At 38.5% G+C, this 16,198-nt stretch overlaps 1 protein-coding gene across 1 annotated transcript in view; it reads left to right on the top strand.

Moving 5' to 3' along the window:
- LOC141140649 (transmembrane protein 132D-like) overlaps nt 1-16,198 on the top strand; it is a 1,563,515-nt gene that overhangs the window by 389,372 nt on the left and 1,157,945 nt on the right. The window contains exon 2 of the mRNA XM_073628047.1: nt 12,053-12,938. Within this exon, the coding sequence (XP_073484148.1) occupies nt 12,053-12,938 (886 nt within the window). The remainder of the gene's footprint in view (nt 1-12,052; nt 12,939-16,198) is intronic.

Here is a 16,198-nt window from a genome sequence, read left to right as displayed (position 1 = left end):
GTGAATTATTTATATCCAGGAGAGGACAGGAAAGACAGACACTAGACCACATTATATTCCACCACTGACTAACATTATTTGAAAGCATCATAAGCCTATTTTATATGGTGTTGCTTCATGTTGTTTGTATAATACTTTGACAGGTTAGAGCGTGTGAGATTTAGATGTGACAGTTTCAGTTGACAATGAATCTTTCAGAATAGCAAACTCTTCCATACCCTTTTTAACTACCAAATACAAAGGGACTGGTATACAATAATATAAAATAAGGCCTGACTTTCACAAGAGGCAGAACTTAAAGGATATGCTATGCCAACATTTCATATTCCAGGATATACAGTTGCAATAAAAAGTATGTGAACCCTTTTGGAATGATATGGATTTTTGCACAAATTGGTCATAAAATGTGATCTGATCTTCATCTAAGTCACAACAATAGACAATCACAGTCTGCTTAAACTAATAACACACAAAGAATTAAATGTTACCATGTTTTTATTGAACATACCATGTAAACATTCACAGGGCAGGTGGAAAAGGTATGTGAACCCCTAGACTAATGAGATCTCCAAGAGCTAATTGGAGTGAGGTGTCAGCCAACTGGAGTCCAATCAATGAGATGAGATTGGAGGCCTTGCTTACAGCTGCCCTGCCCTATAAAAAACACACACCAGTTCTGGGTTTGCTTTTCACAAGAAGCATTGCCTGATGTGAATGATGGCTCACACAAAAGAGTTCACATACTTTTTATTGCAACTGTAAGTATCCTGTTCTCTTTGTATTTCTTCCTTTGTGTGAAATAACTGATGATTCTGCCAGTTCCCCACTTTCCATTTTCAAATTGACCATGCTAGGCATGGTAGTACATCTATTCAAATGTGGTCAGTTTATGGCTATGTGGGGAGCACAGCCTGCCTGTCCTCCAAAGGTCAGACTTGTGCTGACACGGCCCCCTGCACAGCTATTCATTGGGAAGATTAGTGTACTGCTGTTCTCCACCCGTATCTCTCTAAATACCTTATACAACTGAGAACAGAGGTCATGTGATTACTTATACAAAAAGGTATTTATGATTTTTTTTATACATAGAAAAATGTTTTGCCTTTCATTTCAATTTTAAATCGAATGGGTTGTATTTACAGCTAAAACGTATTTCTTAGTTTTTCATAGAGAAGTAAAAGTGTTTTAAATGTTATCTGAGGATATTCATTTGTGTCTGTGTAATTGTTTCAGATTTACACTTACTTCCTGTCTGATGAAGCCATTGTCAGTAGAAGAAGTGAGGCTAAATGTCCCTAACAGAGCAGAATAAAATCCATCAGGTGCTTTATTCCTTCCTCGCTCTATTCAAAACTAGGAAAAAAGTTTTTGGCTTGACATACACTTTACATAATTAAATATACACTATATTACCAAAAGTATTGGGACACCTGCATTTACATGCACATGAACTTTAATGGCATCCCAGCAGTCCTCTATCCATGGCCGCCACCCTCTCCACCTTCTATTGATGCGGCGATGCAATGCTCTATCCATTGCCACCGCCACCCACTATTCATATGTCCGGTCCCTTTTAGGGTGCCAGGCTCCTGAATTACAGCGGCGGGTTTGTTTTTTTGAAGCACCTGATTAGAGCCAGATAGTGTGAGCTTGTGGAGCAGAGCATTGCACTATGAGCCCACCTAGGTGTTACAACAGTGAATGAATATTCGCTTTTGCAACACTGATCATCCTCCTGGCCAATCAGGAAGCGGGTCTGATACCCATCACCCATTTGGCTGAAAGGACAGGCGATCCTATTGGATGCCTTGGAGGAGGGGAGGCGATGCACAGTGGAAGTGAGGAGGAGGAGAAGACACAGGAGCCTCTACCGCCCGCCTCAGCCTGATGTCCGCCAATGTCCCGATCCCCGCCGCTACTTGATGTTTGCTGCTGCTCGATCACCACAGGTGACCGATCCCTGCTGCGTGCTGCCTAGATGAGGTAAGTGAACAGACCGGCAGACAGTGAAAGGGAGGGGGGACAGGGGGTCTTTGAGGTGCCACGGTGGGGGGCAAATAAAAAACCACGAGCCACCACTGCATCCCAGTCTTAGTTACCCCAACACTTCATATTTCTGATATGTGACTCTTTCATGTACTTCTATGAGAAAGTATCCTGTTCTCTTTGTATTGCTTCCTTTATGTGAAAGCTCTGGTGTTCCTGCCAGTCCCTCTGCTTTCCTATTAAATACTGACAACACTAAACAAGAGAGCACACTGTGGTCAGTTCTCTAGCTATGCTGGGAACTCAGTGATCAGACCAGATCCTCCAATGATCAGACTTGTCCTGTCACCCCCCCCCCCCCCCCCCCCCCCGCTGCACAGGCTTTCACTGGGAAGCCCAGTGTAGTGCTGCTTCTCCTTCCCCCAGCCCTGATGCAGATGAGAACAGAGAGAATGTGATCACATATAAAAAAAAAAACATTATTTCCCTTTTTTATATCTATACAAAAATGTTTTGCCTTTCTTTTTCATTTTAAACTGAATGGGTTGTTTTACAAGGTGATCCTTTACGATAACTTTAATTCAAGTCTGATACAAGAGAACTGAATATAAGGGCTCTCTAGGCAGGGTAGTCTATCACATCTGTTCTATAGTATAGCCTGAACTGCAGAGTTGCACATTGATGCATTAAAAAATGTTCATATGCATTAAGAAGTGTTCATATTAAAATGTGGGTTAAAAACATTTTAGATACATTTTGAAGTCCATTATGAATGAGAGAAAAATTTACCCGACTGAAAACAATATTTTTTGTGCTCTTGTGTGTTCAGCTGAGGAATGTCATTAATGTATTATGTCACCATAACAGTGTGACAGTGCTCTTAGCCCATGGTGCCCACAGTCAGCATCTGTGAAGAAGTTTAAAAGGCCCGTAATGCCCAGCATTTTTGTTAGGACTTGGAGTCCATCAAAAGATTGCCAAGTGCTGAAGTACATCTTTACTTAATGCTGTCACTGGGAAAAGCTCATATTTAACTTCCCATTTAGCCCATTTATATCCATGGGTGGTTTTATTCCATCACCAGGCTGGATTTTATCTATACTGATCCTGTAAATCAAGAAAAAGTGAACTTCTTTTCACTTTATTGCCTGAATTCACTCCCATGTCATTTTCTCATAACACATTACTGAAATGTATTGCTGAATATGGATTAAATGTGCCTTTCCATTTCATTTTATATTTTTAAACCATAAATAAATGCCATTGCAAAGTAAATTCCGTAAGTCATAAATTACATATTTAATATAGCAAATGTTATTCCCATATTGGTTTGCAGACTCGGTAAGCCAGTTTGAAGGAATTGTTTCAAATTTTAGAATGTTTGACATTCATCAGAATAAGTCTGCAGCTATTTTGAGTAATGCATTTCAATTGAATGAACACATCTCCTGTTTCTATCAGTTAAACAATCATTCCTGAATATTCAAAACGAATTACACATTTCATCTGTGTGTTGAGCTGATGTTTTGTAGAAAGTCTAATTTCTTGGCTTTCCTATGACTTATCTGTAGATTCCAAGCACAGTGACCTGAGGAGACGCACATCTCCGCCACCGTGACAGCTCCTTTTCTTTACCGTGTCAGTCTTTGGAAGATCTTGTCCAAACACAGAAGATTAACATGGCACGTCATCCCTAGTGGTTCTATTCTGAAGACCCTGTCATAATACAAGACATTTTAATATCTCTATACAGTGACGTAGATAAAGGTCTGCAGGCCCTCATGTGAAGCCTGGGTTCCCTGTCATCTCCTCAATAACAACGACAGTGCCCATAAAAAACTGAAATACCTTATTCTTTGATAAAGAAATCTTTTAGCAGACATTAAACCTATCCTCGTATTCACTCTCACATATGCATCACCATTAGCCCCAATCCCCCCAGTATCTAGATCTATAACAGCATGCTTACATTTTATATCTCAGTTATCAAAGTGTTAAGGTAAGTGTGATTATGTTGCCTAATTGCTGTCAATCAGATTCAATGCTGGACCAGAATATTAAAATGAGAAGCTGAATAACTCTTATAAGCCTGTGCAAACTTTTCTTTAAACATTATAAGTGAGGTAAATTTTAAGGATTAAAATCAAATTAATATCTTAAAATCCACTCTAAACACTATTAGCCTGGTCTTCTCTTGCTGTCTGATCCGCTGGCTTTGCTGATTCACCATTAATTAAAAAGGTGACATCTTTTCTTAGTTTTAGTAGTTTTTGTTGCAATTTCAATAAAATCTATAGTTTTCCACCATTAAAAATATAGGCATACAAGCCCCATCAAAGCACCAACCTTCTGTTAACAGGCATGTAACACACTTCTACACCACCCATGACAGCAGGAAAACCAGTAAAGGCCTTGCCTTATCATCACAGTGTATAAAAAGTGAAAGGCAATCACAAAAGTTAATTCTTAAGCCCAGGCTTGGAATCTTCCTTTGGTTCAGACCAATAACATCACAAGTCTTCTCCATCATCTACTTCTGGTGATGGACAGGTCATATCTTGAATGCTGCATAAGTTACTGACATGACACTGCTCTCTGCAGTATCCTCCTTTGAGTCTAGGTTGGGCGGATGAGTCCTTGTAACCCTGGGCTATCAGGAAGTGGGTTGAATGATGCTGTATATTATTCAGCGTTAAAGAGGACAGGAGTTGGATCCCTGAGCAAGTAAGTCTGTGGTGGACAGCACCAGAAAGGAGATATTGCAACTAGAGCTGCCTTTATATTTTGAAGAACTGCTGGGAAATGCTTTTTTCGTGCTGGATTTGGCCTTCAAAAACAGAATTTATCTAAAGTAAAGGAACCTTTTGGTTAAAAGCACTTCAAGGAACCTCTTACAATAGAAATATAGAAGTTATGCACAATGAATATCTGACAGATTGGATCGGTATTGTGCATTTTATGCAGTTTTTCTCCAGTGTTATATCTCCTTGTTCTCAATGACTACTTACCTGGATTAAGCAGTCAGGACTAATTATAACCTTCATTACACTCACTTATGACTTATGACCATGGTAGCTTTGTAGATATTATAAAGTGTGGTTCTTATTCTGTGCATCTTTCCATTACGGGATAGTGTGATATATGTTATATGTGTTTTACACAGACACACACTGCTCCATTTTAGGAAAGAGCTGCAGGGATCGCGTTTTTTAGCTTTGAGCCATTATTTAGGAATCAAGGGGGGTGATTTGCATTGGGGAGGGTGGGCTTGCCTATTGTGGGGGGTTTTTTGCACTTTTTTGACCCTTGGTCATACGAGGGGTATTTTTACCCTACATAGTGTGTTTGGTTTTAAGAGGAATAATTTTTTGGGAGGGTTGGATTATATGGGGGTCTTGGGTCATTGTGCTAATAAATTGTTGTACATCGCTTCTTTTAGCAATAAATTATTTTGTAGTTTAGCTCTTTAGGGTGTGTAGAAGTCTTTGCGTTTTTTATTTTTTGTTTTTTGATATAGAAAAATAGAAGCTACCATGCTGAAATTTGTTGGAAGGTGGATTCTCCAGGGCTGTTATTCTCTACCTGGCTCCCTATATATTAAATAGCCCTCTTGGAACAAACATTTACATATCAGGGTTTCTGACATCTGTTATTCATATGTTTTTTCCAGGTCAGTGACTCACCAAGTAGCAAAGAAAGGATACAATTACCATCTTGGAACGTCATCTTCAAAAAGTCAGCAATGATAGCTCTCATGTCAATTTATCCTGCTAGGCTTCTTGCAAATAACCAATAAGAGTCTCCTGCAACTCAATTCTGCACCAAGATCTTTTGTACTTTAAAGAGAAAGCTTTCCATAAAAACAGTTCAAGGAACCTCTTACAATAGAAATATAGAAGCTACCATGCTGAGGTCTGTTGGAAGGTGGATGCTCCAGGACTGTTATTCTCTACCTGTCTCCCTAATTATTAAATAGCCTACTTGGAATGAACATTTACATATCAGGGTTTCTGACATCTGTTATTCATATGTTTTTTTCCAGGTCAGTGACTCACCAAGTAGTAAAGAAAGGATACAATTACAATCTTGGAACATCATCTTCAAAAAGTCAGCAATGATAGCTCTCATGTCAATTTATCCTGCTAGGCTTCTTGCAAATAACCAATAAGGGTCTCCTGCAATTCAATTTTGCACCAGGATCTTTTGTACTTTAAATCAAAACAGTCAATGATTACTTTTAAAGGAGCAATGTGAATTTAGAACATTTAAGACTCTTTTATTTCAGAATAAAAGTGGTTTTGTTTATCTTACAATGCACTGAAGACAAGAACAGCAGCTGCATAGCAGCAATATATCCCACACAATTATACCGGTTACACACATGGGGTATACAGAATATCCCCCTCGTTATTTACCATTTGTCTAATAATTCCTAATAGGTCAGTAGATGCATTTTGATATACAGTATGGTCATATTAATATTAAAGTGATTGTAAATGATCACTTTGTAAAACAACCCATTCAGTTTAAAATAGAAATGAAAGTCAAAACATGTACAGATATACCTTTGTTTCCCTTTTTTATAAGTGATCACATTCCCTCTGTTCTCAGCTGCATAAGAGCTGGGGAAGGAGAAGCAGCAGCACATTGAGCTTGCCAGTAAATAGCAATAGGAGAGTACACTCAACATAGTATAGCTAGAGAACTGACCACGGTGTGTCCTCCTGCTTAGTGAGGTCAGTTTTTAATCAAGGGGGCAAGCAGGATCGCCAAGGATTTCACATAAAGGAAGCAATACAAAGAGAACAGGATACTTTCTCATACAAGTACATGGTACAGCAGACTCATATCGGGAATATGAAGTGCTGGCGTAGCAAAAACTTTAATCATATCATAAAGAAATGTGTAAGTCCTATATAATTCAGACACAGTTAAAGCAAAACTTATTAGCAAAGTGCACGTATCCTTTTTGTCCAAACCTCTTTTCCAAATGCATACTTACTTTCATCCTGTGGCATCAGCCTACTGCTAAGTTTACATCCTTCACCAAAAATCTTATGGAGATAGCCCAATAGAAGGCAATGTGAATCTACTGCATAGGCGTAGTCAGTGCAGAGGTGACTATTCTTGTGGAGAGAGTAGAGTATTTTAGGTCAGGCAAGCAAAGATGATGTGCACTTACTTTGTTTGAAAGTGCACTAATTCTTAACCACTTCCCGCCCGCCCTATAGCGGATTGACGTCCGGGAAGTGGTTCTGTTATCCTGACTGGACGTCATATGACGTCCAGCAGGATAACATGCCGCAGCTCGCCCCCAGGGGCGCGCATCGCGGCGATCGGTGGAGCGGTGTGTCAGCCTGACACACCACTACACCGATCTTGGTAAAGAGCCTCCGGCGGAGGCTCTTTACCACGTGATCAGCCGTGTCCAATCACGGCTGATCACGCTGTCAATGGGAAGAGCCGTTGATCGGCTGTTCCTCACTCGCGTCTGACAGACGCGAGTAGAGGAGAGCCGATCGGTGGCTCTCCTGGCAGGGGGGGTCTGCGCTGATTGTTTATCAGCGCAGCCCCCCCTCAGATCACCACACTGGACCACCAGGGATCGCCACTAGGACCACCAGGGAAGGGGCAACATGGATGGCCAGGTATGTACCCCATGGCCATCCACATGTGCCCAATCTGTGCCAATCAGTGCCCACAAATGGGCACTGATTGGCACCTTTATGTCACTGATCTGCCCAGCAATGCCAAGATCTGCTCAGCAATGTTTTATCAGTGCCACCTGTCATTGCCCTTCGGTGCCACCTGTCATTGCCCATTGGTGCCACCTGTCAGTGCCCATCTGTGCCCATCTGTGCCCATCAGTGCCCACCTATCAGTGCCCATCAGTGCCACACATCAGTGCCACCCATAAGTACCCATCAGTGCCACCCATATGTACCAATCAATGCCACCTACAAGTGCCCATCAGTGCCGCCTATGAGTGCCCATCGGTGCCACCTATGAGTGCCCATCAGTGCCGCATACCAGTGCCACCTATCAGTGCCCATCAGTGCCACCTATCAGTGCCCATCAGTGCCACCTATCAGTGCCCATCATCAGTGCCCGTTAGTGCCACCTCATCAGTGCCACCTCATTGGTGCCACCTCATCGGTGCCCATCAGTGCCGCCGTATCAGTGCCCATTAGTGCAGCCATATCAGTGCCCATCATTGAAGGAGAAAACGTACTTATTTACAAAAAATTTTAACAGAAACAAAGAAAAACTTGTTTTTTTTCGAAATTTTCGGTCTTTTTTTATTTGTTGCGCAAAAAATAAAAACCGCAGAGGTGATCAAATACCACCAAAAGAAAGCTCTATTTGTGGGAACAAAATGATAAAAAATTTGTTTGGGTACAGTGTAGCATGACCACGCAATTGTCATTCAAATTGCGACAGCACTGAAAGGTGAAAATTGGCCTGGGCGGGAAGGTGTCTAAGTGCCTGGTATTGAAGTGGTTAAAGTTCTAGATATCCCTAGTGAAATAATTTGAAAGAAGAGCACAATAATACAAGTGTACTTGGCATGTCTCTGCAAAGTACAACTGTGACCAGGCTATTGACATTCAAAAATGCACATTTTTTTTTTAACAAAAAGCCACTAATGACCTCTGCAGATACTGTGGAGAAATGTATTTTCAAAGTTCGAAGTTGTTTAAATCAGGTCTCAGAACTCTGCTCCTTCCTCCCTCCCTGTGCACTTTCATGTTTAGCTTGTAGGCTACCAAACCACTACTGGGAGAGTGGTAAAACAAGTTATTGAGGGAAAATAAGTGTTATTGCTATAAATATAAGGAGGAATTATTCTGAAGAATTTTAGCTGCATTTTTTGTAACTCACCATTTATCCTGTAAATCTCTAGTTTCTGGACTTGAAGGAATTGCTTCTATTATTGTTTCATTTCATGAATTCTTAAACAACCAGATCATTTAAAATTCATGGCTGTGTTATAAAGGGATAGGTTTAGTAAAACTACAAGAGAATTAGGGGAGTCTAGAATACATCTGGCACATTGAAAATAAAAAATGATAATGGTCTTAATTACAGAAGATGACTACAAAGTCCAAGTCCAGCTTTTGTTCATGAAGTGCTGATTCATAACCTCAGATGTCACTGAGCTTTTGTTTAGCAACTCTATTTTCCTTGGAAGGCTGTGTTATGTCTGAAGCCAAGGCTGAGACTTTGTCCAAGACCGATACTTATTGTGACACGTCTATGTCTGCCAAATTGAGTAATATGCAAAATAGTTATTGAGGATGATCATTTAGATGTAGAAGTTATGTGTGTACAGGAACTAAGATGTTAGGGGCACTTTCAGTATAATGACACAGGCCAGGCTGCATCTTAAAACTTTATGATCAAAAGTATAAAAGGAAAGATCCTTCTTAAAAATTAATCTGTTTACATGCTGAAGCATAGCATTACATCATAATAACAAAGTACAGAGTGATAAGGCTAATGTTGTAATATCACTTGTTAACTTACCCCTGTTCCGCTGAGGCCTTATTTTTATGCTCTCTAAACGGCACCTTGGATTCAGCACCTTTTTAAAAATACTTATATTATGTTATAGTTAACGCCATAGTTACATAGTAGGCGAGGTTGAAAAAAGACACAAGTCCATCAAGTCCAACCTATGTGTGTGATTTTATGTCAGAATTACATTGTATATCCCTGTATGTTGTGGTTGTTCAGGTGCTTATCTAATAATTTTTTGAAATTATCGATGCTCCCCGCTGAAACCACCGCCTGTGGAAGAGAATTCCACTTCCTTACCGCTCTTACAGTAAAGAACCCTCTACACAGTTTGAGGTTAAACTGCTTTTCTTCTAATTTTAGTGAATGAACGCGTGTCTTAATAAATTCCCTTTTGCGGAAAAGTTTTATCCATATTGTGGGGTCACCAGTACTGTATTTGTACAATTAAATCATATCCCCTCTCAAGCGTCTCTTCTCCAGAGAGAATAAGTTCAGTGCTTGTAACCTATCCTCATAACTAATGTCCTCCAGTCCCTTTATTAGTTTTGTTGCCCTTCTCTGGACTCTCTCCAGTTCCAGCACATCCTTCCTGAGGACTGGTGCCCAGAACTGGCTGACATACTCCAGGTGCAGCTGGACCAGTGTCTTATAGAGTGGGAGAATTATTGTTTTATCTCTGGAGTTAATCCCTATTTTATTGCATGCCAATATTCTGTTTGCTTTGCTTGCAGCAGCTTGGCATTGCATGCCATTGCTGAGTCTGTCATCTACTAGGACCCCCAGGTCCTTTTCCATCCTAGATTCCCCCAAAGGTTCTCCCCCCAGTAAGTAGATTGCATTTATGCACTTTTTTCTAGATTTCCAAGGGCAGAAAAAGATAATGGGCTAGAATCAGAAGTGCATGATGTGGAACACAATGACAGATAGAATAATGAAAGCACATAGATAGGTTACATGCCTTTTGACCTAGTTTCAGCCAGGCTATCAGATAGAAAAACTGACCTTGGTAGCTGTGCCCAAAAAAGGCAGGCAGAGGGCAGTGGACTAGTAACACTATTGCCTGTGGACTCCATGCAGCCGATCTTTCCCCCATTACTAACCTACCATGTCTTGTCCTGTAATGTTTCCATGCTATCTCTGCGTGCAGGCAGCCATCTTATAGAAACATTGAAACATAGAAAAGTGACGGCAGAAAAAGACTGTGTAGACTATCAAGCCTGCCCATTTTTTTTTTTTTTTTTTACGTTAACTTTTTGAGTATTGATCTATGTTTGTCCCAAGCATGTGTAAAGCCATTTACTGTTGACTGTCTCTCTACTCTGCTGGAAGTATATTCCAAGCATTAACTACCCTTTCAGTAAAAAAATACTTTCTAAGATTAGTTTTGAACATTCCTCCAGTTAGTTTGAGGTCATGTCCTAGTGTTCTTGATTTTGGTTTCATATTGAAAAAACTGCCCTCCTGAACCTTATTCACACCCTTGATGCAATTAAAGGTTTCAATCATGTCCCCCCTTCCCTTCTTTCCTCCAGACGGTACAAATCAAGTTCCTGAAGTTGCTCTCAATATGTTTTATCCCCCAGACCCTTCACCATTTTTTTTTACTTGTTTCTGGGCTCGTACTTATCTTATCAATATCTTTCTGTAAGTGAGGTCTCCAGAACTGGACACAGTATTCTAAATGAGGTCTCACTAAAGATCTATATAGGGGAATGAGAACGGCCTTCCTCCTGCTGATGATCCCTCCAGTGATGCATCCTAGAATTCTATTTGCTTTCCCCACTGCCTGGTCACATGGTTTGCTCATTTTGCAATTATCTAAAACATGTATCCCCATCTTGGTAGAGTCAAGGCTTTGCTTCCTAAAGTCTCCAGAAAGAAAGACAGTGAGCAATATTCCAAATATCACTACAGATCCTACACTAAATATTTACAGCTCTGAGGCTGAAGGGACATAAATACTGATTGGGCACAATTAATACTCCTAGGTGTTTCCTATAATAAAGTAAATCTTTTTTTTTATTTGGTACACTTTACATGTAAAAAAAAAAAAAGTCCACTTCTTTGTAAACCACTTCCCTATGCATATTAACGCTTGTTGACCAATCCCTGTATCGTAAAAGAAACTGTAGTACATAGGTCCACACATTTTATGTTTTCTTGCACAAATCTTTTGATTACAGAATGATGGAAAAATAGAATTTGGTGCTAATTATTTATTTATTTTTTTTTATATATATGCATTTTTCTATTGTTCTTCAATATATCAACACTGGAAAATAGATTCTAATTTTTTGGACATTGTTGTTGAATTTTTTTACATTAAACCATCAGAATGATCATTTTAGTCGTCTTACCATACAAGACCTCTGCCTTTAAAATCTCCTATGTATCATCAAGAATCCGACATTTACACATTCACTCAAGCCAATTCCTGGTTGTTTAACTTTTTGCTAAGATTTAGAAGCTCAATTTTGTAGTTTATTTTTGTTTGTTTGTATTATACAGATGTATTTTATCATTAATTATTTATATTTCCCCACAGTGACGGAGAGCCGTGGGATAATAGACAGCGTACAGAGGTTTTCCTTGCTTCCAACCTACCTACCAGTGACTTACACTATTCATCGGAGTGATGTTTTCTTCTTCCTAAAGGAAGCCAACCAGGATATCATGAGAAATTCCAGCCTGCAGTCACGAGTTGAGTCTTTTCTTATTTATAAAGCCAAGAAACAACCTGTCATGAATGCCACATATGGACCATTTTTTGTTGAACAAGAAGTGCCACAAGATTTACTTTTTATTCCCAATAATTTTGGATTTACAGACAAATTTACATTTAATTGGAAGATCAAAGCATATATCCTGAAGGATAAAATTTTTCAGACTAAACCCAAAGTTCAGATATTGTTTTATATTGTGGGGCGAGACTGGGATGATTACAGCACTACAGAGAGACTTCCATGTGTTAAGGTGTTTGCTTTTCGGGAAACTAGGGAAGTAAAGGGCACTTGTAAATTGACAAGTGATATAGGGTTGTGTGTTGCTGAACTGGAGCTGCTTGCAGGCTGGTTTGATCCACCTACAGTTGTTGCCGGCCATAAAAGAATGTTAGAGCAAACTGATGGTAGCCCTGTGGAATTGTACTATGCCATTCAGCCAAGTGATGAGAAGGGAGACTGTGTCAAGGAAGACACCAAGAAAAGTACCAGTCGGTCATTTCACAGTTACATGGATGATACTGGTCCACCATTACAGCGAATTGGAAGTGTTTATCTTTATCAAGCCCTCAGTAGGAACTCTTCCATTGAAGTACAGATTGATGGTAATTTGGCTATCCGATCTTTATCACGGAATATGAGAATAGGAGACATTCTAACATATTTTGTGTTTGCCTCTAAAAATTTTACACAAGCCAAATTCAAACTAAGGTAAGCTGTAATATTTCTAAAGCTTTTGGTAAATGCATTCTAAGGCTGAAGGTAATGCTTTGTAAATAATTGTGTAAAAAATGAGTTTATATCAAAAGTATTTAGTGACTCTTGCTCTAAAACTACACATTTCGAATTGTTTAAACTTTTAAATTTTACTGTTAATATTATATACTTTTGCATATAGCAAATATGCTAGTTTACACTAGGGGTGTTCCTAAATTATTATTACAAACCTTTTTGAATCGTTTACTGATATTACTGAAATGTCTAATATTTCTTAGAGTATTAAATGTGACTTATGAGCATAAATACATTTATATACTATTTATATGTAATTAAATGCATAATGACACAAAATTAAACCAAGTGCTAAAAAAACTATAGTGGCAATGTGGGCCATATAGAGAAGTATATCACAGAAGACCATGTGGTAAGTCTTTCATAATACATGTGGTATAAGTGGGTGTTCCATTCAAAGCACTTGCTGCATAGGACATCTTAACATTGGTAATGGGAAAAAATAAACAAAAGAGGGTGCAGTCTAAAGCCTAGTACACACGGGCCGATCGGCCACCTTTTGTCATCGAAGAGTCATGACTGAAAAAGGTCTGCCGACTGGCTCCCGATCGGCACTCTTGACCGATGGCTGAGAGAGCTGATTGGTGTGTTCTGGTGGGGGGGGACCGTCCCCCTGTCAGAACAAAATAGCACAACAGGGGAGATTGCTGTACTAACGTCAGTGGGTTGAACGGAAAAAAAACTAGTAGTGTGTACGAGGATTAAGTGTAGTAATGAAAGCACATTTATAAAATTAAAAGACAAATGGCAACTCACAGTATTGTAAATCAGAAACACATGTCAAAAGAGTTCTCCAGGCGGATAGATGTTATAAGTACATTCCAATCCTGATGCCAGTAAAGAGGTGCCAGGACCAGGACCACCAATGTGCATAGAGTGGAACTGACAGTCAAGGAAGCTCAGACAATGACGCCACAGAATGTCGAGCGTTCACAGGGGGCTGGCTATAAATTTCAAAACCTTAGAGCTTTTTTGTCAAGCCTGTCTCTACTCTGCTAAAGATTTTCTTAAATATACATGAGGACTGCACATCCCAGCTGAACCATGCTTAAGAAACTCATTGAAAAACACAAGATAAAAGCAGGAGAAGGCATATGATCTATCTCACATGGGCAACTAACTAAAAATAAAAATGTCTTTAGAAATATACGTGCATTTTCGCTGTATGGGATATTTAAAAAAAAAAAAACTATAATACTCAATAGATAGATAATACAAGATATACCGATGATATGACACTAAAATCATAGTAAAAAGAGTCCTCTTGTATGGGACTGTGTGAAATCATTAAATTACTAATTAACACACATATAAATTGCATAAAATATACAAAAATATATGAAAATATCTATTAAAAAAAGAAAAGAATAAAAAAATAATAAATAAAAGAAAAAAAGAAAAGAAAAACACAGCAGTTACAAGATAATCACTGATTGCCTATACATTTTTATATCATCATGTTGACTCTATTTCCTTATTTAGGAGAAAAAATGGGGGTCATATATAAAATTATAGGGAACATGTCTTGGTTTTTATCTTGTACTATCAGCGATTATCTTTAAACTGTGTTATTATTATTATTACTATTATTAGTATTATTTTATTATTATTATTATCTTTATTTTAATACATATTTTCATATATGTTTCATATTTTATACAAATTATAAAAGTTGTAATTAGTTATTTCATGGTCCCACACAAATGGACTATTTTTATCCTGATTTTAATGACATATCATGAGTTTATCTTTTGTTATCTATCTATTGAATATTCTATTTTTCATAGTATACCATACAATAAAAATGTACAAATATTTTTAAAGATTTATTTTTTATTTTTAGTTAGTTGCCCATGTGTTAGAAATAGAGCATATGTCTTCTGTTTTTACATTGTGTTTTTCTTTGTGTCTCTTAATGATGGTACACCTGGGCAGTTCTTCAGTGTAAGAACATCTTCAATAGAGGAGAGACATGCCTGACACAGCTTTCATCCAAGATTCCCCTTTTCTGTTGCATTGAATTGAATTGTATATTTCCAACATTAAAATGAGAAGAGCATGCGTGTTACGTTACACATGTCATCTCTTCAATTATATTTTCATTTTAATTATTCATCGTCAAGGCACTCCAGGTGTTAATTCAGCAGATCCATTAGGTCTACTTTCTCAATAACATTAACCTTATGTCTCTGCCATGATCCAGCCTGGGCATAATTTAATGTCCAACAAAGTCCAACCTAAGGCTGCAGCTCCCATTTTTTTAACTTTTTGTGTTACTGTACATTGCGTACCTTTAGATTTTAGATACTAAACAGTTTCACCTATATAAAATTATACGTATGGACAAAAATACAAGAATATATAAAGAAAGCCCTATCTTGAGAAAACTGTTCAAAAGCTAGAAGATGACATACAGCTTAGATACCTGCAACAGGTTGCTTGCTTTAATCCTAGATAGTATTAGGATGAAATAAAAGTCCATCTCATCTTCTCTCTAATTGAACTGCACAGCTATGCTAAATACAGGCTTGATTCATTAAATCAGTAGGTTCTTTTAATGGCTAATAATTAATATCCTAAAGCATAAATATTATATATATATATATATATATAATATAACATCGACTTGTTGGGCAAAGAAACAGGAAAAAATTATGAATTGATAAATTAAGAATGGCATTATTATTATTATTATTTTCATTATACAGGATTTATAAAGCGCCAACAGCTTGCATAGTGCTTTACAATATAAAGGGAGACAGTTCAGTTACAATACAACACAAGAGGATTAGGAGGACCCTGCTCATAAGAGCTTACAGTCTAATATGGTGGAGTAAGTGGTACAAAAGGCAATAATTGTGAGGGAACAGCTGATGGAGGAATAAAAAGTTCAGTTGTTAGGAGGAGGCAGGATAGGCTTCCCAGAAGAGATGAATTATTAGGGATCGCCTGAAGGTCGACAGAGTAGAACATAGCTGGGCAGATTGAGGTAGAGAGTTCCAGAGTATGGCTTCATCAGGAGTGCAAAACATAAATAGATATGACCAAGGTTCTCGTTCCCCCAAACAAAATGGGTTTTATGATCTAATATGACAAAACATGTTAAAGGGAAAAATGGGGGGGGGGGGGGGGTTTAATTTGGTGCCTTTAATTTAGCTGGTAAGCTTTGGAGGGACTAG

The sequence above is a fragment of the Aquarana catesbeiana genome, linkage group LG01 (genome assembly GCF_042186555.1).
Source record: "Aquarana catesbeiana isolate 2022-GZ linkage group LG01, ASM4218655v1, whole genome shotgun sequence".
In the NCBI taxonomy this organism is placed as follows: domain Eukaryota; kingdom Metazoa; phylum Chordata; class Amphibia; order Anura; family Ranidae; genus Aquarana; species Aquarana catesbeiana.
Note: the sequence above shows the minus strand (reverse complement) of the source record. Positions and strands in the feature narration are given on the sequence as shown.